The sequence below is a fragment of the Dipteris shenzhenensis genome, chromosome 33 (assembly GCF_047967505.1).
Source record: "Dipteris shenzhenensis isolate YYH24624 ecotype China chromosome 33, Dip_SZ_1.0, whole genome shotgun sequence".
NCBI lineage: Eukaryota > Viridiplantae > Streptophyta > Polypodiopsida > Gleicheniales > Dipteridaceae > Dipteris > Dipteris shenzhenensis.
Window position 1 is genome coordinate 4,990,733 of NC_141628.1, and position 16,668 is coordinate 5,007,400.

The window sequence follows — 16,668 nt, forward strand, 5'->3', positions numbered from 1 at the left end:
TGGTTGGTGAACGAGAAGACATGTGGCCCATACTTTGCTCACATACACGTCTTAGTAACATTGAGTTGTGATACTGCAAACAACAAGGAGTGGGCCTGGTTGCTCCCACTCCAAATTTTGTTTGGCAAGTGGAGGTCTCTTGGATCCCCTGTGTCTATGAGCAAGTATGGTCGGAGTCGTAGTGGCTTCATTCCACCCTTTGTTTATGGAAGCACAATCAGTCAATTCGTAAGGCTGTGTGGACATAGATAGAGAAGTTACTCATATGTGTGGGTGAGCTTTTGCATTCCCCAATGGTGGAATGGTTGAAAATATTTATAATGCTCTTGTTGTTACTACCTAGTCGAAACAAATACGTGGGTTACATAACGCGAGTTTTTAATCCCTCCAAAAATGAGTAGCAAGTAAATTTATACATGGCACTTTACATTAATGAAGGATATGGCGAGACTAGGGCTATGACTTAAGAAGAGTCGATCGACGTGTAGAGATGATCTAACTTAGTCATAAAAGGTGAGTAATAATCATGCCCAAGTGGGAAGCTAGCATGGGCCTTTCTCCATGCCTTATAGCTATGTTTAGAGATTGAGCATATTTGCAGGGCCAAGTGAAGAGGCGTGTAGCATAGATCAATCTATGACAGATATTTGGACAAGTAGAAACACCCATGCATATCATTCTTGAGCTCTAGAGCTAGTGGAGGGTACCATTTTGTAGAAGACCCGAGTTTTTCCCTTATAATGATCTTATGGTCAAGATGAATGAGAGAATGATGGTAATACCTGCTAACATGAGATAGACTTCAAGTTACTGCCCCAGATACCCACTGTGGGTGTTAAGCATGAAAATGGGGGGCAAGTCCCCATTGAAGTTTTGAACTAAAGTTTTAAAATAGTGAGGTTTTTTGTAATATGGTTATTGGATTTAATAGTTTTACTTTGATTCTACTTTATGGAAGTCAGTGCATATGTCCCCTTATAGTATTAGTAGATAGTTAGAATAAAAAACAGGTGGCTTTTGTTACATTTTTCCCTTCTAAGTTTTATTGTAGTTGACTACTGAGGATTGCTGGAAATTATTGACACAGGTAGTTTTGGGTAAACTTGAAAAACTAGGTGGTTGCCCAAGTTGTGAAATTAAGTGCTAACTGTGATTTATAACATAATATTGTGGGGCCATAAAGGGTTCGCATTAGTCAACAAGAAAGTTAAAAGAAGAGTTCTTTTTACTGCAAAAAAGTTTTTTACTTGTTACAACATATATGATAACACTGTCATATCTATTTAGACATGTTTTTCCCATGAGAAAACTGAGAGCTCCTAGATGGTTTCTTATGAATCATGTGGATTGACATGGATAACAACTATGCAAGGGCATTGAAGCCTACCTTCCCATTGAAAAAAAGTTGATGATGTTTTCTTTGGATGGTGGCAGATGAATCCCTGCACTTTGTGGTAGCTCTTGTGGCAAGATAAAAAGAGAACACTGGCATGAAGATTCCTACCTTGGGATAGCACATGGATGAATGGAGTATTATGCTCTTGGTGTAGGGCCCGTGGTAGGGCTTTTGTGGGTTATTTTTGGATATCCATAGAGAACAGTTTTAATACTATGAGGTGTATGGTTTTGGGACCTTACATAGGCAGAAAAAACAGTCAAACATTTGAGATATATTATCATGGCCGACTTTTGATATGGACACTTGCAATTTTGAATAATCAATCAAATTTTGCAGTATGTAAGTAGTTAATAGCATACTTTGACAAGAGGGATGCTCCTATGGAATGAAATCTAGTTTTGGAACATGGGAGTTTTGGGTTGCGTTCTTATTAATTATGTTTCCCTTGCATTAAATTTGATGGGTAAGGATTAGTGATGATGGTGGTTTTTGCATATTTCAAACTAATAAAAAGAAAGAGAGCTCACAAATAAATCTCTTTATTGAAAAAGGTGCTAACCTCATGCAAACTCTCTACCAGTTGATACAACAGAGAACATTCAACTCATCCATCAACACTTTTAGAGACTGTTGTCAGATACTATTCCTCTTAATGAGTAAATCATGCAAGTGAGGTAGTTGAGCAAAGACGCTAGGAGAAGACTATCAGAAACTTTGAGATTATTTACCTTGAAATACTTCTCACTCTAGAAGAGCTTAAGTAGGTGTTAACCCTATGGCAACAAGGGCCAAAAGTGCAGTCTAGGACAACAATTATGAGAGCATTGTGGGTGTAGCATAGCGGCAAAGCTCCGCTTGTAATATCTTGAGCCTGGAGATGGTATGATGAATCTTAAAGGATTAGGATAGCCAAAATCCTCTCTAAAAAATATCCAATCATACTTGCAAAACCAGGATCTAGAGAGAGAAATACTAAGTTTAGAGAGAGAAAGACTAAGCCTACACTTTTTGACGTCCCCCCACTTTGTGTAGAGACCCAAAAGGTCCCCCCATTGTGTAGAGACCCAAAAGTTCTCCCCACTTTGTGTAGAGACTCAAAGGTCCCCCCACTTTGTGTAGCAAGCCAAAAGGTCCCCCCCAAAAGTGGAAGGACTCTTGTCTAAAAGGTCTTCTACAAAAGAGGTCCCACCACGGAGGTACCTATGGATTGTGTAGAGACCAACATGTATAAATATCTCTCAATGGAATGAAGCTCCCACTCTTTGGGGTTTGGTGTTAAAGCTCTATATTGTGGTCATGTGATTGATCTCCATTGCGTCCATGTTCTCTTACACTAACATGTTCTAGCATGCCCTTATCCTTGCACTCCCTACCCTTGTACTCCCTCCTCCTCCTCTCCTTCTCCATCTCCTTCTCCCTCCTCCCTCTTGCTCCACCCTCCTCCTCCATCCTCCTCCCTCCTCCTCCTCCCTCCTCCTCCCTCCTCCCTCCTGCTCCCTCTTCCTCTACCCTCTTCCTCCACCCTCCTCCTCCACCCTCCTCCTCCCCCTCCTCCTCCCTCCTCCTCCTCCTCCTCCTCCTCCTCCTTCTCCCTCTCCTCCTCCCTCCTTCCTCCTCCCTCCTCCTCTTCCCTCCTCTCTCCTCCCTCCTCCTTCCTCCTCCCTCCTCCTCCTCCTCCCTCCTCTCTCCTCCCTCTTCCTCCTCCCTTGTTGTCCCTCTTCCTCAACCCTTAGCCCTTGAAACCATGAAGGAGATGAGCTCTCCACTCCTCAACCTTGGATTCCTCCTAAACCTTGCAACCCCCTCTAAACCCTGGAACTCCTAGAAAGCTCTCTCAACCTTGTCCCCTTTCCGAACCTTGAAATCCCCTTCTAAACCCTTGAACTCCTGTGGAGGCCAAAGCCTCTATCAATCGTTATGATCGAGCCCTCTTTCTCACCCACGCATGCATGAGATCTGCTTTCCACAGTTCCTTGGTTAATTGATCAATTCTGCCTACCCACCAATCCCTCAGATGAGTTTTTGACTCATTGAGCTTTAGTTACTCTTCTAGTTTGACTAGAAATAGTTCCTCTTGAGCTTTGGAGTCCCTTGCCTTGGCTACCCTCTCTAGGGCATTGATGATCTCCTTGATTGTGTCCATTCTACGTGCTCTATATCTTGGCCCTATCTCATCTCGCCTGCATTAGCACTTTTTGGGTCTTTTTCATAGTCTCTAACTAGGAAACCTCACTTGGTCTTTGTTTTGTGAAGAAATCCTCCCAAATATGAATAATCCTCTCTTGAACACTCCTAAGACAAAAGAGTTTAGGATCAGCCTTAAACCAAAAAATGGAAGGCCTCCCCATTCCAAAGTCACATTGGAGAGTGACAGGGTCTCAGGGGGTCACTCATCTTATGCAACCCTATCACGTGAGTTCAATAGAAGGATAATTTTTAAATTTCTAAAATTTATAGAATTTAACTTACATAAGGGATTACTTAAAATGATTTCAAAAAAAAAAAACAGATTTATATAGAAGAAGGGTACATTTTATTAATGAAAAATCTATCGATAAGGGATTTCACAAATAAGCCTTGAATGCCTCGAGGATAGGCTTATGGTCAAAGAGAGAAAGGGTAGAGTGAGTACATTCAGCCATCACAAAAGAGACCTCACTCAACAGATCCTGAGAAAGATATATTGTATCCGGTCTAGCTTCTCTTCTATTGAGGCCTATTTGGCTATTGCACCAAGTGAAAGTGCCCTCTTTGCCAGTGTCACCAATTGAAGTTGCTCCTTTGCATTTTCCCAAGCATCTCTTTCTATACCCTTGACAACAACTGATCCTTTTTCCAGCCACTTGTTCTTGCTGGTGGATTCAACCATATTAAAGTCCCCTAGAAGAAATCCTTTTTCCTCAATTGCATCTAGTGAATCCCAAGTGCTCTTTCTATCTCAATAAATATTGGGGTCATAAATAGCATTTTCCTTTAAGAAGGTAGGTTAACACGACCCATCTATCCTGAGTGTCAACCTAGTCATGAAGGATACAACCCTCAAAGTGAGAAAGAACCCCTATAGCTTTCCCTCCTTTGCGATCCTTGTAATTGGTGACAAACTAAATTCTTGTTCCTAAAGAGTGAGACCAATTAATTTGACCTCTTGAAAGGCTAAAAAAGGAGGAGAGAGGGAATTGAGTCTTAGCCAGAAGGCAATCTCCTCACTTGTACCAGGGTCAATTAGACCCCTGATATTGTAAGTGAGAAGAGACACTAATTTTCTTACCATTCTTTTTGGATCCCTTTTTAGCCCCTGGGATTTGGGCTCTCACTTTGAGGACTAGCTACTTTGGTTTAACTTCTTTTGTTTTGGACAACCATGAAGGCTATGTTCTAGGAAGAGGTTTCCTTGACCTCTTGGGAAGCCTTGGGTAGCTCCTCTTCTAAGTTAGTACCTACCATGTTGTCTGTGGGCATATCATCAATTCTTATGATTTCTTCTTCGAAGTCTTTGGCCCCCCCAAGATCAAAATCATCATCTTGCATTTTCTCCTGGATTTTTCTTATCCATTCTTCAATCTCATCATCCATTAGAGATTCAAAAGAGTTCTTAGTCAAAGGTGCCTATGGGGCCTTAATAAAATCTTGATTCTAGGTAGATGTAGGACTTGAGGGAGATCCCACATGTACAGGAACCTTCTCTTCATTTTTGGTAGAGGCCTTGGGCACTCATTTCTCAGTTCGTGCCATAGGTGGCTTGGGTAGTGGGAGGGACTTGAGTCTTGGGTTTATTTTTCTTCTTAGGATAGCTCTTCATAGAATGATTTGCAAGTCCGCATAGGAAATATGAATTGGGGAGATTTTTATATAGTAACTACTATTCTCTAAATAGACTCCCATTTGTATAGAGAATTAGATATGTCCATCTGAATGCGAATTGGGGATTCCCCCTCGAGTTTATGAGGTTTTCAACTTCTATGCCTAGCACCTTACCCAAGCCTCTATAGAGAGCGGGAAGTTGATTATAAAGGGACAATGGTAGATTAAGTAGTTCAACCTAATGGGGATTCTAGTGGATCTTGGTTTGTCTGGTGAGAATTCATGAGACCACCATGAGGGATAGAGAGGTTGGTTCCGGATGGTCCAAAGCCCATGTAGCAAAGCTCTTGTAGCCATGTTAGCCCTTTCAAATAGGAAGATGAAATATCCCTTCCTAAAAAATCCGACGTTAGTCACAACTAATCCCTTCCTTAGCTAGTTGGTTCGAATCCACATTTTAATCACAATGAACTGCTATAGAAGTCTTTTGTTCATCCTCTCTCTGAACACCTTCTCTGCTTCTTGAGTTTCGTCCTTTGTCATGTTAATTTTCAGCACCTTTTTCTGCAAGATTGTTGCTAAGCTTGCATGTGTTTCCTTTTCCTCCATGAGGGTGGGCTGCTCCCTCATCTTCATCTTCTTTTCTTAAGCAAGAGAATGCTGGGGACTCTTCTAGATAGGCAGGGCAAGGAGTAAATCTCAAAGTCTGGGTGAGAAGGGAGAAGATCCCTCTCCTAGCCATCTATGCTACTATCAAAGTATGAGGTCTTGGCACCTGTCCCACCTCTATTTACTTGCCAGCCTCTGTCGGCGGTGATGGAGTTGTTATGCTCATGTCCCATGTCCCTTTTAGGTTGATAACAATTACCACCTCTATGTCCTCTTGCATGAGAGTTGTGTCCCCCTTTATTGATGGTGGGTGAGCATTCTGAGCTAGTCAATAGAGGTTCTTTGTCATGTTAAGAGAAATATCTTACATGCAAATTTTGCAACTCGTTGGTTAAAAGAGTTTGTTTGTCTTTCTTTAGTGTCAGGGTAGGGAACTCTGAGTCATCTGCAAGCAGGTTATTCCAACTTGGTAATTGTCCTTTCAGTCCCAGATTCCATACTAGCTTTGTCTGAAGTTTAGGCTCAATATGTGAGAGGGTACGATGTAGATAGTCATTCCCATCAAGATCACCTCCATCGTCATCATCATCTTCCATCTCTTCAATAAAAAATCCATCGGTCTATTGCTACAAATTACCATAGAGTCAGAACTTTTTTGCATCTTGTTCATGAGGGCTCTCTCAAGGATTTATGAAGAAGATTTGACCTTGTGGCCAAATATTTAAACCAAACCAAGAAATCTTCATGGAGATTTGATCTAGTGTCCATCTTTATGGAGAAGATTTGATGTTGTGACCACATCTTTATGGAGAATCTTTGATGTTGTGACCAAATCTTTAGGAGATGATTTGGCTTTGTGGCCAAAAAATTTTAAGGCCAAATCTCATGAACGAGATGTGGAAAGCTTTAACCTAGTGACCAAATCTTTATGGAGAAGATTTGATCTTGTTGATCTTGACATGGAAAAATCTTTAAGAGGTATCCAAACCATCATAAATACTTGGCATCAAGTTCAAATATTCTCCATAAAGCTTTGGCCACTAGGTCCAAACTTACCGCACTGCTATGAAGGTCTGGTTTTAGACACCATCTTTCCCTCATAAAGATTTTGAGTTTTTCTACTTTTTAGGTGTCATGGGTGAAGAAATTTGGTGTGGAGATGTGGTTAATTTGACTCTTAACCATGAATTTGTGCCCGTGGGGATAGTACATGCAACAAAATCCATCTGACACATACCATGGAAATGCCCTAGGTGTTGGAGCTATATCAGGGTCAGTGGACAAATGTCTCAATATTAATCCACTTTTGCGAAAAAGAATGATGTTATTGGTAGTCTTGTCAAGTGAAATAGTGAATATGTAATGAAGGTACTATAAAGCCATGATGGAAAACAACACAATGATTTTGATGATGAAACTGACAAAATTGACATATCCAATGGTGATGGGTTAATAGTGCAATGTGATGAAGTGCTTGAAGGTTATGATTGCATTAGTGTATGTGATAGTTAGAGAGAAAGGTGAGTGGTGCTCTGGTCAAAGGGGAATACAAAATGCCTTGGCATAGGGGTCATCCTTCTAGCTTATCCATATGAGGCTATTGATTTTGAACTGCTAGGACAGCTTTATGTAGGTGTAGTCGTGGATAGAGCATACAATGCTAAAGCATTATCAATTTAGATTGTGTCAATTTGGTGAGGTGGCCTACAAAGAGACTTAGATTTAAAGATGGAAGGCCATTGCTAGAGGATGAACACATGAGTGTTACCACATGTGAAGTAGTCATGATTAATGGAATGAAGGGTTGTAGTGAGGATTTCATCCCAGGAGGGAACTCAAAGTTTATGTTAAAAAGAGAACTTATTATAGTATGGTAAATATGAAGGCTAGGGTTCTTGCAGAAAAGGCTTCTACATTGAGGTTATCTATGGATGATATTTTGCCAATAGCTACAATTGATTTTTGTGATAAAAAATAGTGTCAGCTCACTAATTGAGAAGAAAAAAGTGAGATTCACGAATACTTTTGGAGCTTAAACTTGGAAGAACTCACCAACTACATATATGAAATTTTTGACTCATCAAATCATGTTAACAGTTTGGGTACAAGAAGATAAAATTTTGTGGTTAATGGGGGAAGGAGGTGTGTGCAATGGCATGGTATAAGATAAACATCATCCCAAAGACCTCATTTTATAAGTACAAAAGGCAGTACGAGTAGGGTGTGCAGAGAGCCATCCATGGAAACAAAGGGGTATTAAGCAAAGCTTGGGATGACACTCAAACGGGAATGAGAGACTTTATGGGGGAGAATTGAGAGCAAATGCCAGACAAATTTTTTAAAAAAAATATCAGTCAAGAGAAACACAATAGTTAATTCCAGACATGTATAAGCAAATAGACATCTTGAGTGAAGTCAATACAGCATTGAAATAGCTAGGATATAGGCAGATCTCCATGTCCACATTCAATGAATGTGGACCACAAATTTCAACTCTCCACTTGTAGCATTTTTTCAAAGATGAAAGAGCAATTAGGGACAACAAAATTTATACAAGAACATGAAAATATCTTGAGGCAACACTGATGTCACATGCTACAAGAACAAAGTGATATGAACCTCTATTATGCATGGCGTTTGACATCACAATTGAGTCCACAAAAAAACTTGTGCATCATACATGATAAGATGGATCAACAAAAGACAACAATACCAAGATTGAGTGTGTGATCGAAAGAGACCGACAAATGCATTCAATTATCAGTTTCACTAACAAGTGTGATTGCACATGAGCATGGAAAAGGGAAATATAGCCACTTTGCTTTAGTATGATGGCCTCATGATCCAAACTTCACTATTGCATATCGATGTGTTTCCAAAACTTAGAGAGGTTGGAAAGATATGAGAAGAGTGATTTGGTAGAGAATAGCATGCTAAAATCAAGCAACACAACTCTAAATGCACTAAATTAAAAAAAGGCACTATATCATCACCAAGGAGAACTCAATCAAAGCATGTGTGTGGATAAGATAGTGTTAGTAGATTGTCAAACGGAGTTCAAAGGATTGCATGAAACTTGCAACTACAACTAAACAATTGCGCATCAGAGAATCAAACTTGTTGTTTGCATTTGTATTGTTCTTGGTGGCATGAGGGACCTTCAAGATCCAACTAAGAGTCCTCATGGTGGGTCATACACATGAAGGCATTGATGCCATGTTCAAAAAACTCTTTGAGAAGCTCAGGATAAGCATGACTTTTATTTTTCCACACTTGATGCATAATTTCCAACTGTGCCAATCTTCAAGGCCTCCACCATTCCTAATCACCCATGTCCTTAATTTCAAGAGCTACATCAATGGATTCTTGTGTGATGGACATGATGCATTAGGAGGACATTTAAAACCTTTACAATTTAGGTTTTATATGAAAGGGAACATACCAAACATGCAGTACAAGATGCATCCAAAGTTGATTGAGTGTATACCTAGTGAAGCTAGCATTGAATTATAGAAGAGGGATAATTCAAGGAGCCGATGCGTCCAATAGGGCCTCCGATTTTGGTACCCTTCTTTGAATACACAAATGATCACCAAGAGGTGGTAAGTGGCATCAAACTTTTATCTAAGGTATTGGGAAAAATGGTCAACATCACAAGGTCTTGGTGTTGAGTTCCCCAGAATATAGCACCTATAATTGACTTCACTCAAAATATAGGACCTATAATTAAGTACTGGAAAAAGATGGTGGAAAGAAGAAGAAGTGCTAAAAGATTTTTGACCAAGGACACATGGTGAAGGAATATCTATTACAATGGATGACATGGAGGACTTTGAAGAGTTGGAAGAATTGGATGACCACGATTGTGGGCCTTCACACAAACGACCCAAAGATGCATTTAAGACAATGTTGAATGTAACTAAAGTTATTTTGTGCTTGTTTGACTGCTAGATGTAATCTATCCAGTATGGCTTGGAGTTGCACAAAGTGATATAGATGTAAATGGTACATCAGATAACTACAAAAAGATACATGTACAATGTTGGGCACCAATTTGCACTCGCCAAATTCTACAAATGGAGAATTGTATTCAAGATGCTGGGACAAATTTGGATATGAAACATAAGGACCCTAAGTGATGGGAGACTAGAGATAGTATTGTATTTACATGGATGCATCCTAGTGCTAAACTCCCCCAAAAAATAAAAATCCCACCAAAACATGTGGCAAAGGCCCAATAATATTTATGGTTATCCTTTGGGGAGGCGTCTTTGTGATGTAACAAGGTTATGCAAGCCTTGTAAAATGGTGTTTATAAACACCACCAATATGAGTATTTATGAAAGGTGTTTTATAACCTCCACCAATATGAGTATTATCAACCTTGTACCATGGGTATGAATACTTCTATTTTTATAAACACTAACATCACACCATGCCTAAAAACCAAAGGCTTAGGGTCAATAGCATACAAGTAATTCTAGCAAACATACTATTTCATGGTGAGTCCCATAGTAACAAAATTCCCAAACTTAACAGGATTTTTCTCATTTGGGAATTCCCAAAGTATCTTAAAATTCCCAAATTTCCTAATAGGGTGTTATCATGAAAACTAGAGAAGAGAAGCAAATACAAGAAGCTCTAACGAGAGTGTTCGATCTATAAGAAGTCAGCACGTCTTGGGAATTTGTGCAAAGACCTTTAGCTCAATTTTGACTTTGTATGATTGGAATCCTAAATAATCATGAGAGAAGCTATGCAAAGCAGGTTGATGACCACACTTAAAACTTTTCATATTAATGATCACCTACAATGAAGGAAATCCTTAAAAAATGAATAGCTTGAGAATCAATAAAAAGGCCTACAATTGTTCAGCTTGAATGAGCAAATGTTTAAGTTGGTCCTTAAAAAGTAAATAGCTTGAGAATTAATAAAAAGGCCTACATCTATTCTTCAATGAGCAATAGCTCACTGAAAGTTCAAATATTTTAATATCAAAATATAAGAAAGGATAGCTATGAATGTAATTACAAAAAAAAAGTTATCATATATTAGCCTAGAAATTCAACTATATCAGTATAAAAAAATAACAGGTAAAAGCTAGAGAAGCATGACTCAACAAAATCATCCATATATTGATCTCAAAAACTGATTATAAAATGTCATATCTACTCTGAGTAGGAGCTACTAAAGGACCAAAAGTGCATTAGTTTCAAGCAAATCAAATTTGTTGTTACCTACTCAAATTGGCTACCACTTTGTATGCAACTTCCCAACAGAGATGCTAGCAGTAATAAACCATACCTTTTCTATCACTTCTTTGTGAACAACTTCCCATAGGGGAGATACCAGTAACAACAAACCATGCTAAGGATCGAGATGGGTAAAGCAAAACAACAAGGGGCTAGGGCATTAACATTGATAAAGGAGAGGAACTTATGTAGAGTAGCAACCAGGCATAGTCAACATGCCACGTATTCAGCTAACTAGCGAGCCTTAAAGTTCACATTTTTATGTGATCGCAGCCTCAAAGAGACACCAAGACAAGTATGATTATCAGTGGCAACCAATCATTAGCATTATAATAATGCACAACCTTCTTCTAGATCTCAGACTTGTCTTTTGAACACATCAATGAGCTGAGCCTCTATTTCAACTATAGGAATAGAAGTCAAAATTGCATCATCAAGAATCGACAGTGTGTTACTTCTTGTTCCATGCACCTATGCTAGTGAAATATACTTGATTGAGCCTTATTCATTAAACTCATCAACAATCCGGTAGTATTCGACATGTTGTTTGCATATGAATGAAAACTGCAAAAAAGATATGACATCACAAAGTCGAATAAAGCAAATATTGAAACTTACTTAAATCCAAGTAAAGAGAAAAGCTCGGGGGGGGGGGGGGTCACTATGTATAAACCCTCTATATCACGTGCATTCGAGAGATATTTGTAAAATCCCTTATCTGTAAATTTTTCCTTGATAAAATGTACTCTTATTCTATACAAATCTGTAATTTTTTCCTAGAATTATTTTAAATACACCCTTATGTAGATTAATTTTTGTTAATTTTACAATTTAAAAATATCCTTCTGTTGAACTCACGTGATAGGAGAAAAGCTAGTCCTGGATTCTCTATCAATAGGTTGAGGCCCATCGACAATTGTGAGTTACTGAAGAAGGCCACCAGCAGCATTTGAAACAACATCAATGCTCACAATAACAAAGCCAATTGTTGCAAGCTGAGTCAAAGATTGTCCGCATGAAAAAGGGTAGGTTATGCCATCATTCTTATTCTTTGACCTAACAACAACCCCTTCTATTTGTACATATACACTCATAACACTAATATAACAATCTACTTAGCAAGTTGATTGAAGTAAGACTAGCCTTTAGAAGCTTTGGCCAAAGCCTTCTTGGTGCATGGTATGTGCCATATTTAACTTAAATATTTCCATAACACGAAAATGCTTGCTTCTAATTATTCCCATAAGCTTAACTATTTAGTGCAAGCAAATATCACTGATTACTAATACATCACCAATCAGATTCTTCCAATTTGAGATTACAATATTCTAAACATAGGATCACTTTGGAACATTGTCAAATATTTGTTTCAAACTTGTTCAAATACTTGTTTCAGATCCATTAACAAACATTTAATCTCATGAGATCTTTCTCTCAAATTGGACAAATAAAGATAGATCTGAAGCTTTGAATTAACAATCCCTTAGCACAACGAAACTAAACATATTTCAAAATACCAAGAATCACCTGATAAATCAAATTCACCAAAACCAAACACATTCTTTTATCTCTTTATTAACGTCAGTCATCTATGTGCAACACCATAATAAAAAGAAACATAAACTCAAAGTCCAACAACTTAAAAATAATTAACCGAACTAACAAAGAGGGAAACAAAGGAAGAGGAACGATAGAAGATCATAGAGATACTGCCACAAATCCAAGAACCAATAAACACAAGTCAATTAAATGTAACCAACCATCACATCAAATAGAACAAGAAGAGTATGTGAATGGAATCATGATCACCCAAGTTCGCTTAACAAGAAGTCACCATAGTAAATCAATCCAATGAACTAAAAGTAATAAACAAAGAGCATAGAGAGCCCATGCAACAACTTGTTTAGCGTGTCGCAATTTCAGTAAGTAGAAGAATTACAAGAGAATTCACTATAATAACTAATTCTAGCAAATGCAACAATTACTTACAGAACAAGATTTCAAATGAAATTCCAATTGCTTGTAGATCTTTTAGCACCAACCGACCACCAAGATTATAAATCAAAAATGAAAGTTTGATCAGCTTCAAGGGAAAGTAGATAAACATCATGGAAACATTAGACATCCAAATCTACTAGGATGGATGAAGCCATTTTCGCAACCTTCCTCAATGAACATTGTCAATGACCGCCTTCTATCGCAAAACAATGAATAGACCTCCAAAATCAACTATCGATTTTGTAGCTATGCATAGCATAGTCATGTAGAGAAGAAGCCTAAAAGAAAATAAACAAAGAAAGCATCCCACATAGTAAACACAATAGTACAATTTTTGGGCCAAAGCTGAAGCCTTTGCCTCAATTTGTCAGCTACCTATCTTATTGACTGAGGAGTATCTAATCGAGCACCACCTACAACCTACACCAATTAAACATAAATGAGAAGAACCATAACATCTCAAAGAAAACGAATAAAGAAGCATAGCCTCATGCCCTCAATGAATCAAACAAAGATCCACCCTATCTATTGATTAAAATTGCTATGCAATGAGTAGAGAAACTTGGTTTGCATAGACTAAGCCTGCCCAGAAGTGTAGACAAGGCAACTTAAATGATAAGAAATAGGTGGATGAGCACCACAAAAAACCACAACACCCAGGATAAACAAGTAGCATCACAAGCAACGACAACAATAACAACAACGAATCGAATGGCAAAGTGCACGAACTGGACTAGAGAGATAATGTGCCTAATCAACAATTAGTACCCACTTTTGCTGAGCTTTTGCTAATGTCTTAATTTTCACAATACATCACCAAACAATCATGACCATCCTTTAAGCCTTATTAAAACAGTGTACATTCCCCATAAAGATGAAAAGCAAAAAAGATGAAAAATTGTTACATTTAATCAATACATGAGTGCAATGAGATGCAAATCTATAAGTCATGCACCTAAGTGTCATTATAATAGAGCTAGGTGCATGTAGCCTACATAGACTCTCCATGATGAATTGCAATGAAAACCATGCAATGCCTCCCCCCTATAAACTTGTCATATGGACATTAAAACCAATGACATGACATATTTGTTAAAGTATAAAAAGCAATTACATTACATCAATCAATACCACGGCTATAGTGGTAGCATCATCTTTGATTTGTACATGAATCCTTCTCCATAGATATTAACATCTTGCTTGCTCCCGTGCTCCGGCAGGGCTTATAATAGTTTTGCATTTCAAGAGCAGGGGACTATAGAAAGATTACATATTATTAGTGTAGAGCAGCTCGTTAAACTCTTGGCAAAAGTGTAGATCAAAGGATCCCCTTTTGTACAGATCCGTTAACATGGCGAAACATTCAGTAAACATTCAGTAATGCAGAGAAGGTCCTCAAGATCTTAAAAGATATTGCTACAGATAGCATCACACCCACATCCATATAGGAAATATAGAGAAGCCGTCAAGCATTGCAAGGCAGTCATGCTTCCTTGAAAGAAAACGGCTGCTCTTCGACCAAAGACCTGTTATGGCGAACAAGGACACCAGCTGCTTGCAGTGGACCAAATCGACCCACAAAGTGAATTCATGACCGAAACGGTGCGATCAACTACATCAGTATTGCCGAAGAGTTGCCAGTTTGCAATAGCCTTCACCTCAGCTCGTTACATACACAACCTCGCAGATCCCATATCTTAGCTTTGCGCCCAAGCTTTTCCAGTAAGGCTCTGCTGGAGAGCCGTGAGGGGACGTAATGAACGTGTAGGCTGCCTGAGCGTTGTCCCATATGCCCAACCCTGTAATCTTCCTTCCATCCAGGGAATTGTAAAAGGTGCAGGACCGCAGCCCGTCCACCTTTCTCAAATAGGCTTTGAGGATGGCCAAACAAGAGTAGGCAAGCAATTCCTGACGATCGGGCTCCGTTTGTAACCAACGAAAGTGGACTGCGTCCCCTTTGCATAGCTGCGCGGTCGAATCTTTCGCTCTGCATTCCCCACAGGAGATGGCGTACTGGCTGCAGTCAATTGTGTCGGCCTCTAGAGACATCTGTTGCTGCAATGACTCGATCTGCAGGAACGAGAAGACGAATAATGATAATCGCATTGTTTTGGGGCTACACAACTTCGAGAGATCTAAAGTTCTGGAGGTTACCTCTGCAAAATTGCTCACGCAGACATCTGCTTCGTCTGTCGATCTCGCTCCTCCAATAGCATATACCGCCGCCTACACCATTGCACATAAAGAGAGGACAGCGAACCCCTGAGTGCATGCAAACGACAACAGAACCAACGAGTTGTCGCAATGGAAACACAAGAACACCTTACCCAGCTGCCGTTGGTGAGGCCCCTAAGGATCGCAAACTTGAATGCATGGGCTTTTTCTAACGGCGCAAGTATGGTGTGAAGACGTAGCAGCAGATCGTCCATGGAGTAGCCAGCCCGTGCACGATAGACGCAAATGGAAACGGTAGCATTCTGCTCGCACCACAAGGGAAGCGGCATGGCGGAGGTGCAGCACGAGGGATCTATACCGCCTCGAAGAGATCCAAGAGTCAATCGGTGAAGCTTAAATCGATACTCCCAGGTCTGCCAAGGTTGCAGAAACGTCTCGTGCGATATCGTAGGAATAGAAAGCTGCCATCTGGTCCGGGCTTGGATGACAGTGCTTTCAATGCTCAAAAGCTGGTACAGACTTGGATGGGCAGGCCAATCAAGATTACCCAGCTCACATTACAAGAGGTCCCTGCATGTACAGCTCACATTACAAGAGGTCCCTGCATGTACATGCAGCTCCCTTTGAAACGAGAGACACCGCCCTTAATGCTTCAAGCGAGTGGAGGCATTTAGGCGTGTGAACAAAATCAAGATTGTGCACCAGCTGCTCTTTTTTCTCTCGTGTGCACTAAGCCTTAGAGCTGTGATGCAATACGGGTTGGTCCCATGGGCACGGAAAGCGGTCTCGAAATGGTACGTTATGCTGTCTCTGTTGTGGCGGTGTGACAAGTTTGCACGGAATACGCCTACTTTCACGCGCTACCGTCCCTTGTTTACTGATTTCTGTTCTCTGGAGTACAAGAAGCTGAGTGGTCCCCACCGTCCAACGCCGCATCCTACTGCGCAGGTCAAATTTCAACTTTGCATCGTGTCCATTGTTGTCCATATCTATATCTTTCGGAGATTTTGACAAGTCTTGAACCGAGTGACTCAAATTATAAATATATATTCTCACAGTCTCACGCCGACTTTTCTTGACATCCAATTCAAGACATTCTTAACATGAAACTTCGACGAATCCTTCCAAACTTCCAACGGGTGCCTCGACGCTCCTTCGCCGAACTCTCTTGATAATTCTTTTAGAGGCGGCTCCATAGTAGAGTACTTTGTTCTGAAACAATCATGAGAATTCTGCCGCACAGTCTTGCCAGACAGCATCAACTGATTGTGGCTCTCTTTAACCAACGTGTGTTCACATAAAACATTATACATTTTTGTTTTGAGGAGCACCTAAAACGTGTGGGTGGGTGTGTACGTACCGGCAGGAGTTCAATTCTATCTTGGCAACCGTGTATGGGGGCGCTATTGGTGCTTTCAATTTTAACACAAGGCA

The 16,668-nt window shown here is 39.8% G+C and overlaps 1 protein-coding gene across 1 annotated transcript; it reads right to left on the minus strand.

Annotated features, from left to right (window-relative positions):
• Positions 1 to 14,648: 14,648 nt before the first annotated feature.
• LOC147879571 (uncharacterized) lies at positions 14,649 to 15,674 on the minus strand. The gene is made up of 3 exons (XM_087371717.1): positions 15,387 to 15,674; positions 15,214 to 15,285; positions 14,649 to 15,129 (listed from the first exon to the last, which is right to left on the minus strand). The coding sequence occupies exons 1-3, from the start codon at positions 15,561 to 15,563 to the stop codon at positions 14,719 to 14,721; spliced, it is 660 nt and encodes a 219-aa protein (XP_087227843.1). The 5' UTR covers positions 15,564 to 15,674; the 3' UTR covers positions 14,649 to 14,718.
• Between the last annotated feature and the right edge of the window lie 994 nt (positions 15,675 to 16,668).

Bases quoted from the DNA above. Each gene is read 5' to 3' on its own strand.
- LOC147879571 (XM_087371717.1), bottom strand. From the start codon at position 15,563: ATGCCGCTTCCCTTGTGGTGCGAGCAGAATGCTACCGTTTCCATTTGC. The intron at 15,286-15,386 runs GTAAGGTGTTCT...GCAATGGTGTAG, and splicing joins GCCTCACCAACGGCAGCTGG to GCGGCGGTATATGCTATTGG. The intron at 15,130-15,213 runs GTAACCTCCAGA...TCGTTCCTGCAG, and splicing joins GCGTGAGCAATTTTGCAGAG to ATCGAGTCATTGCAGCAACA.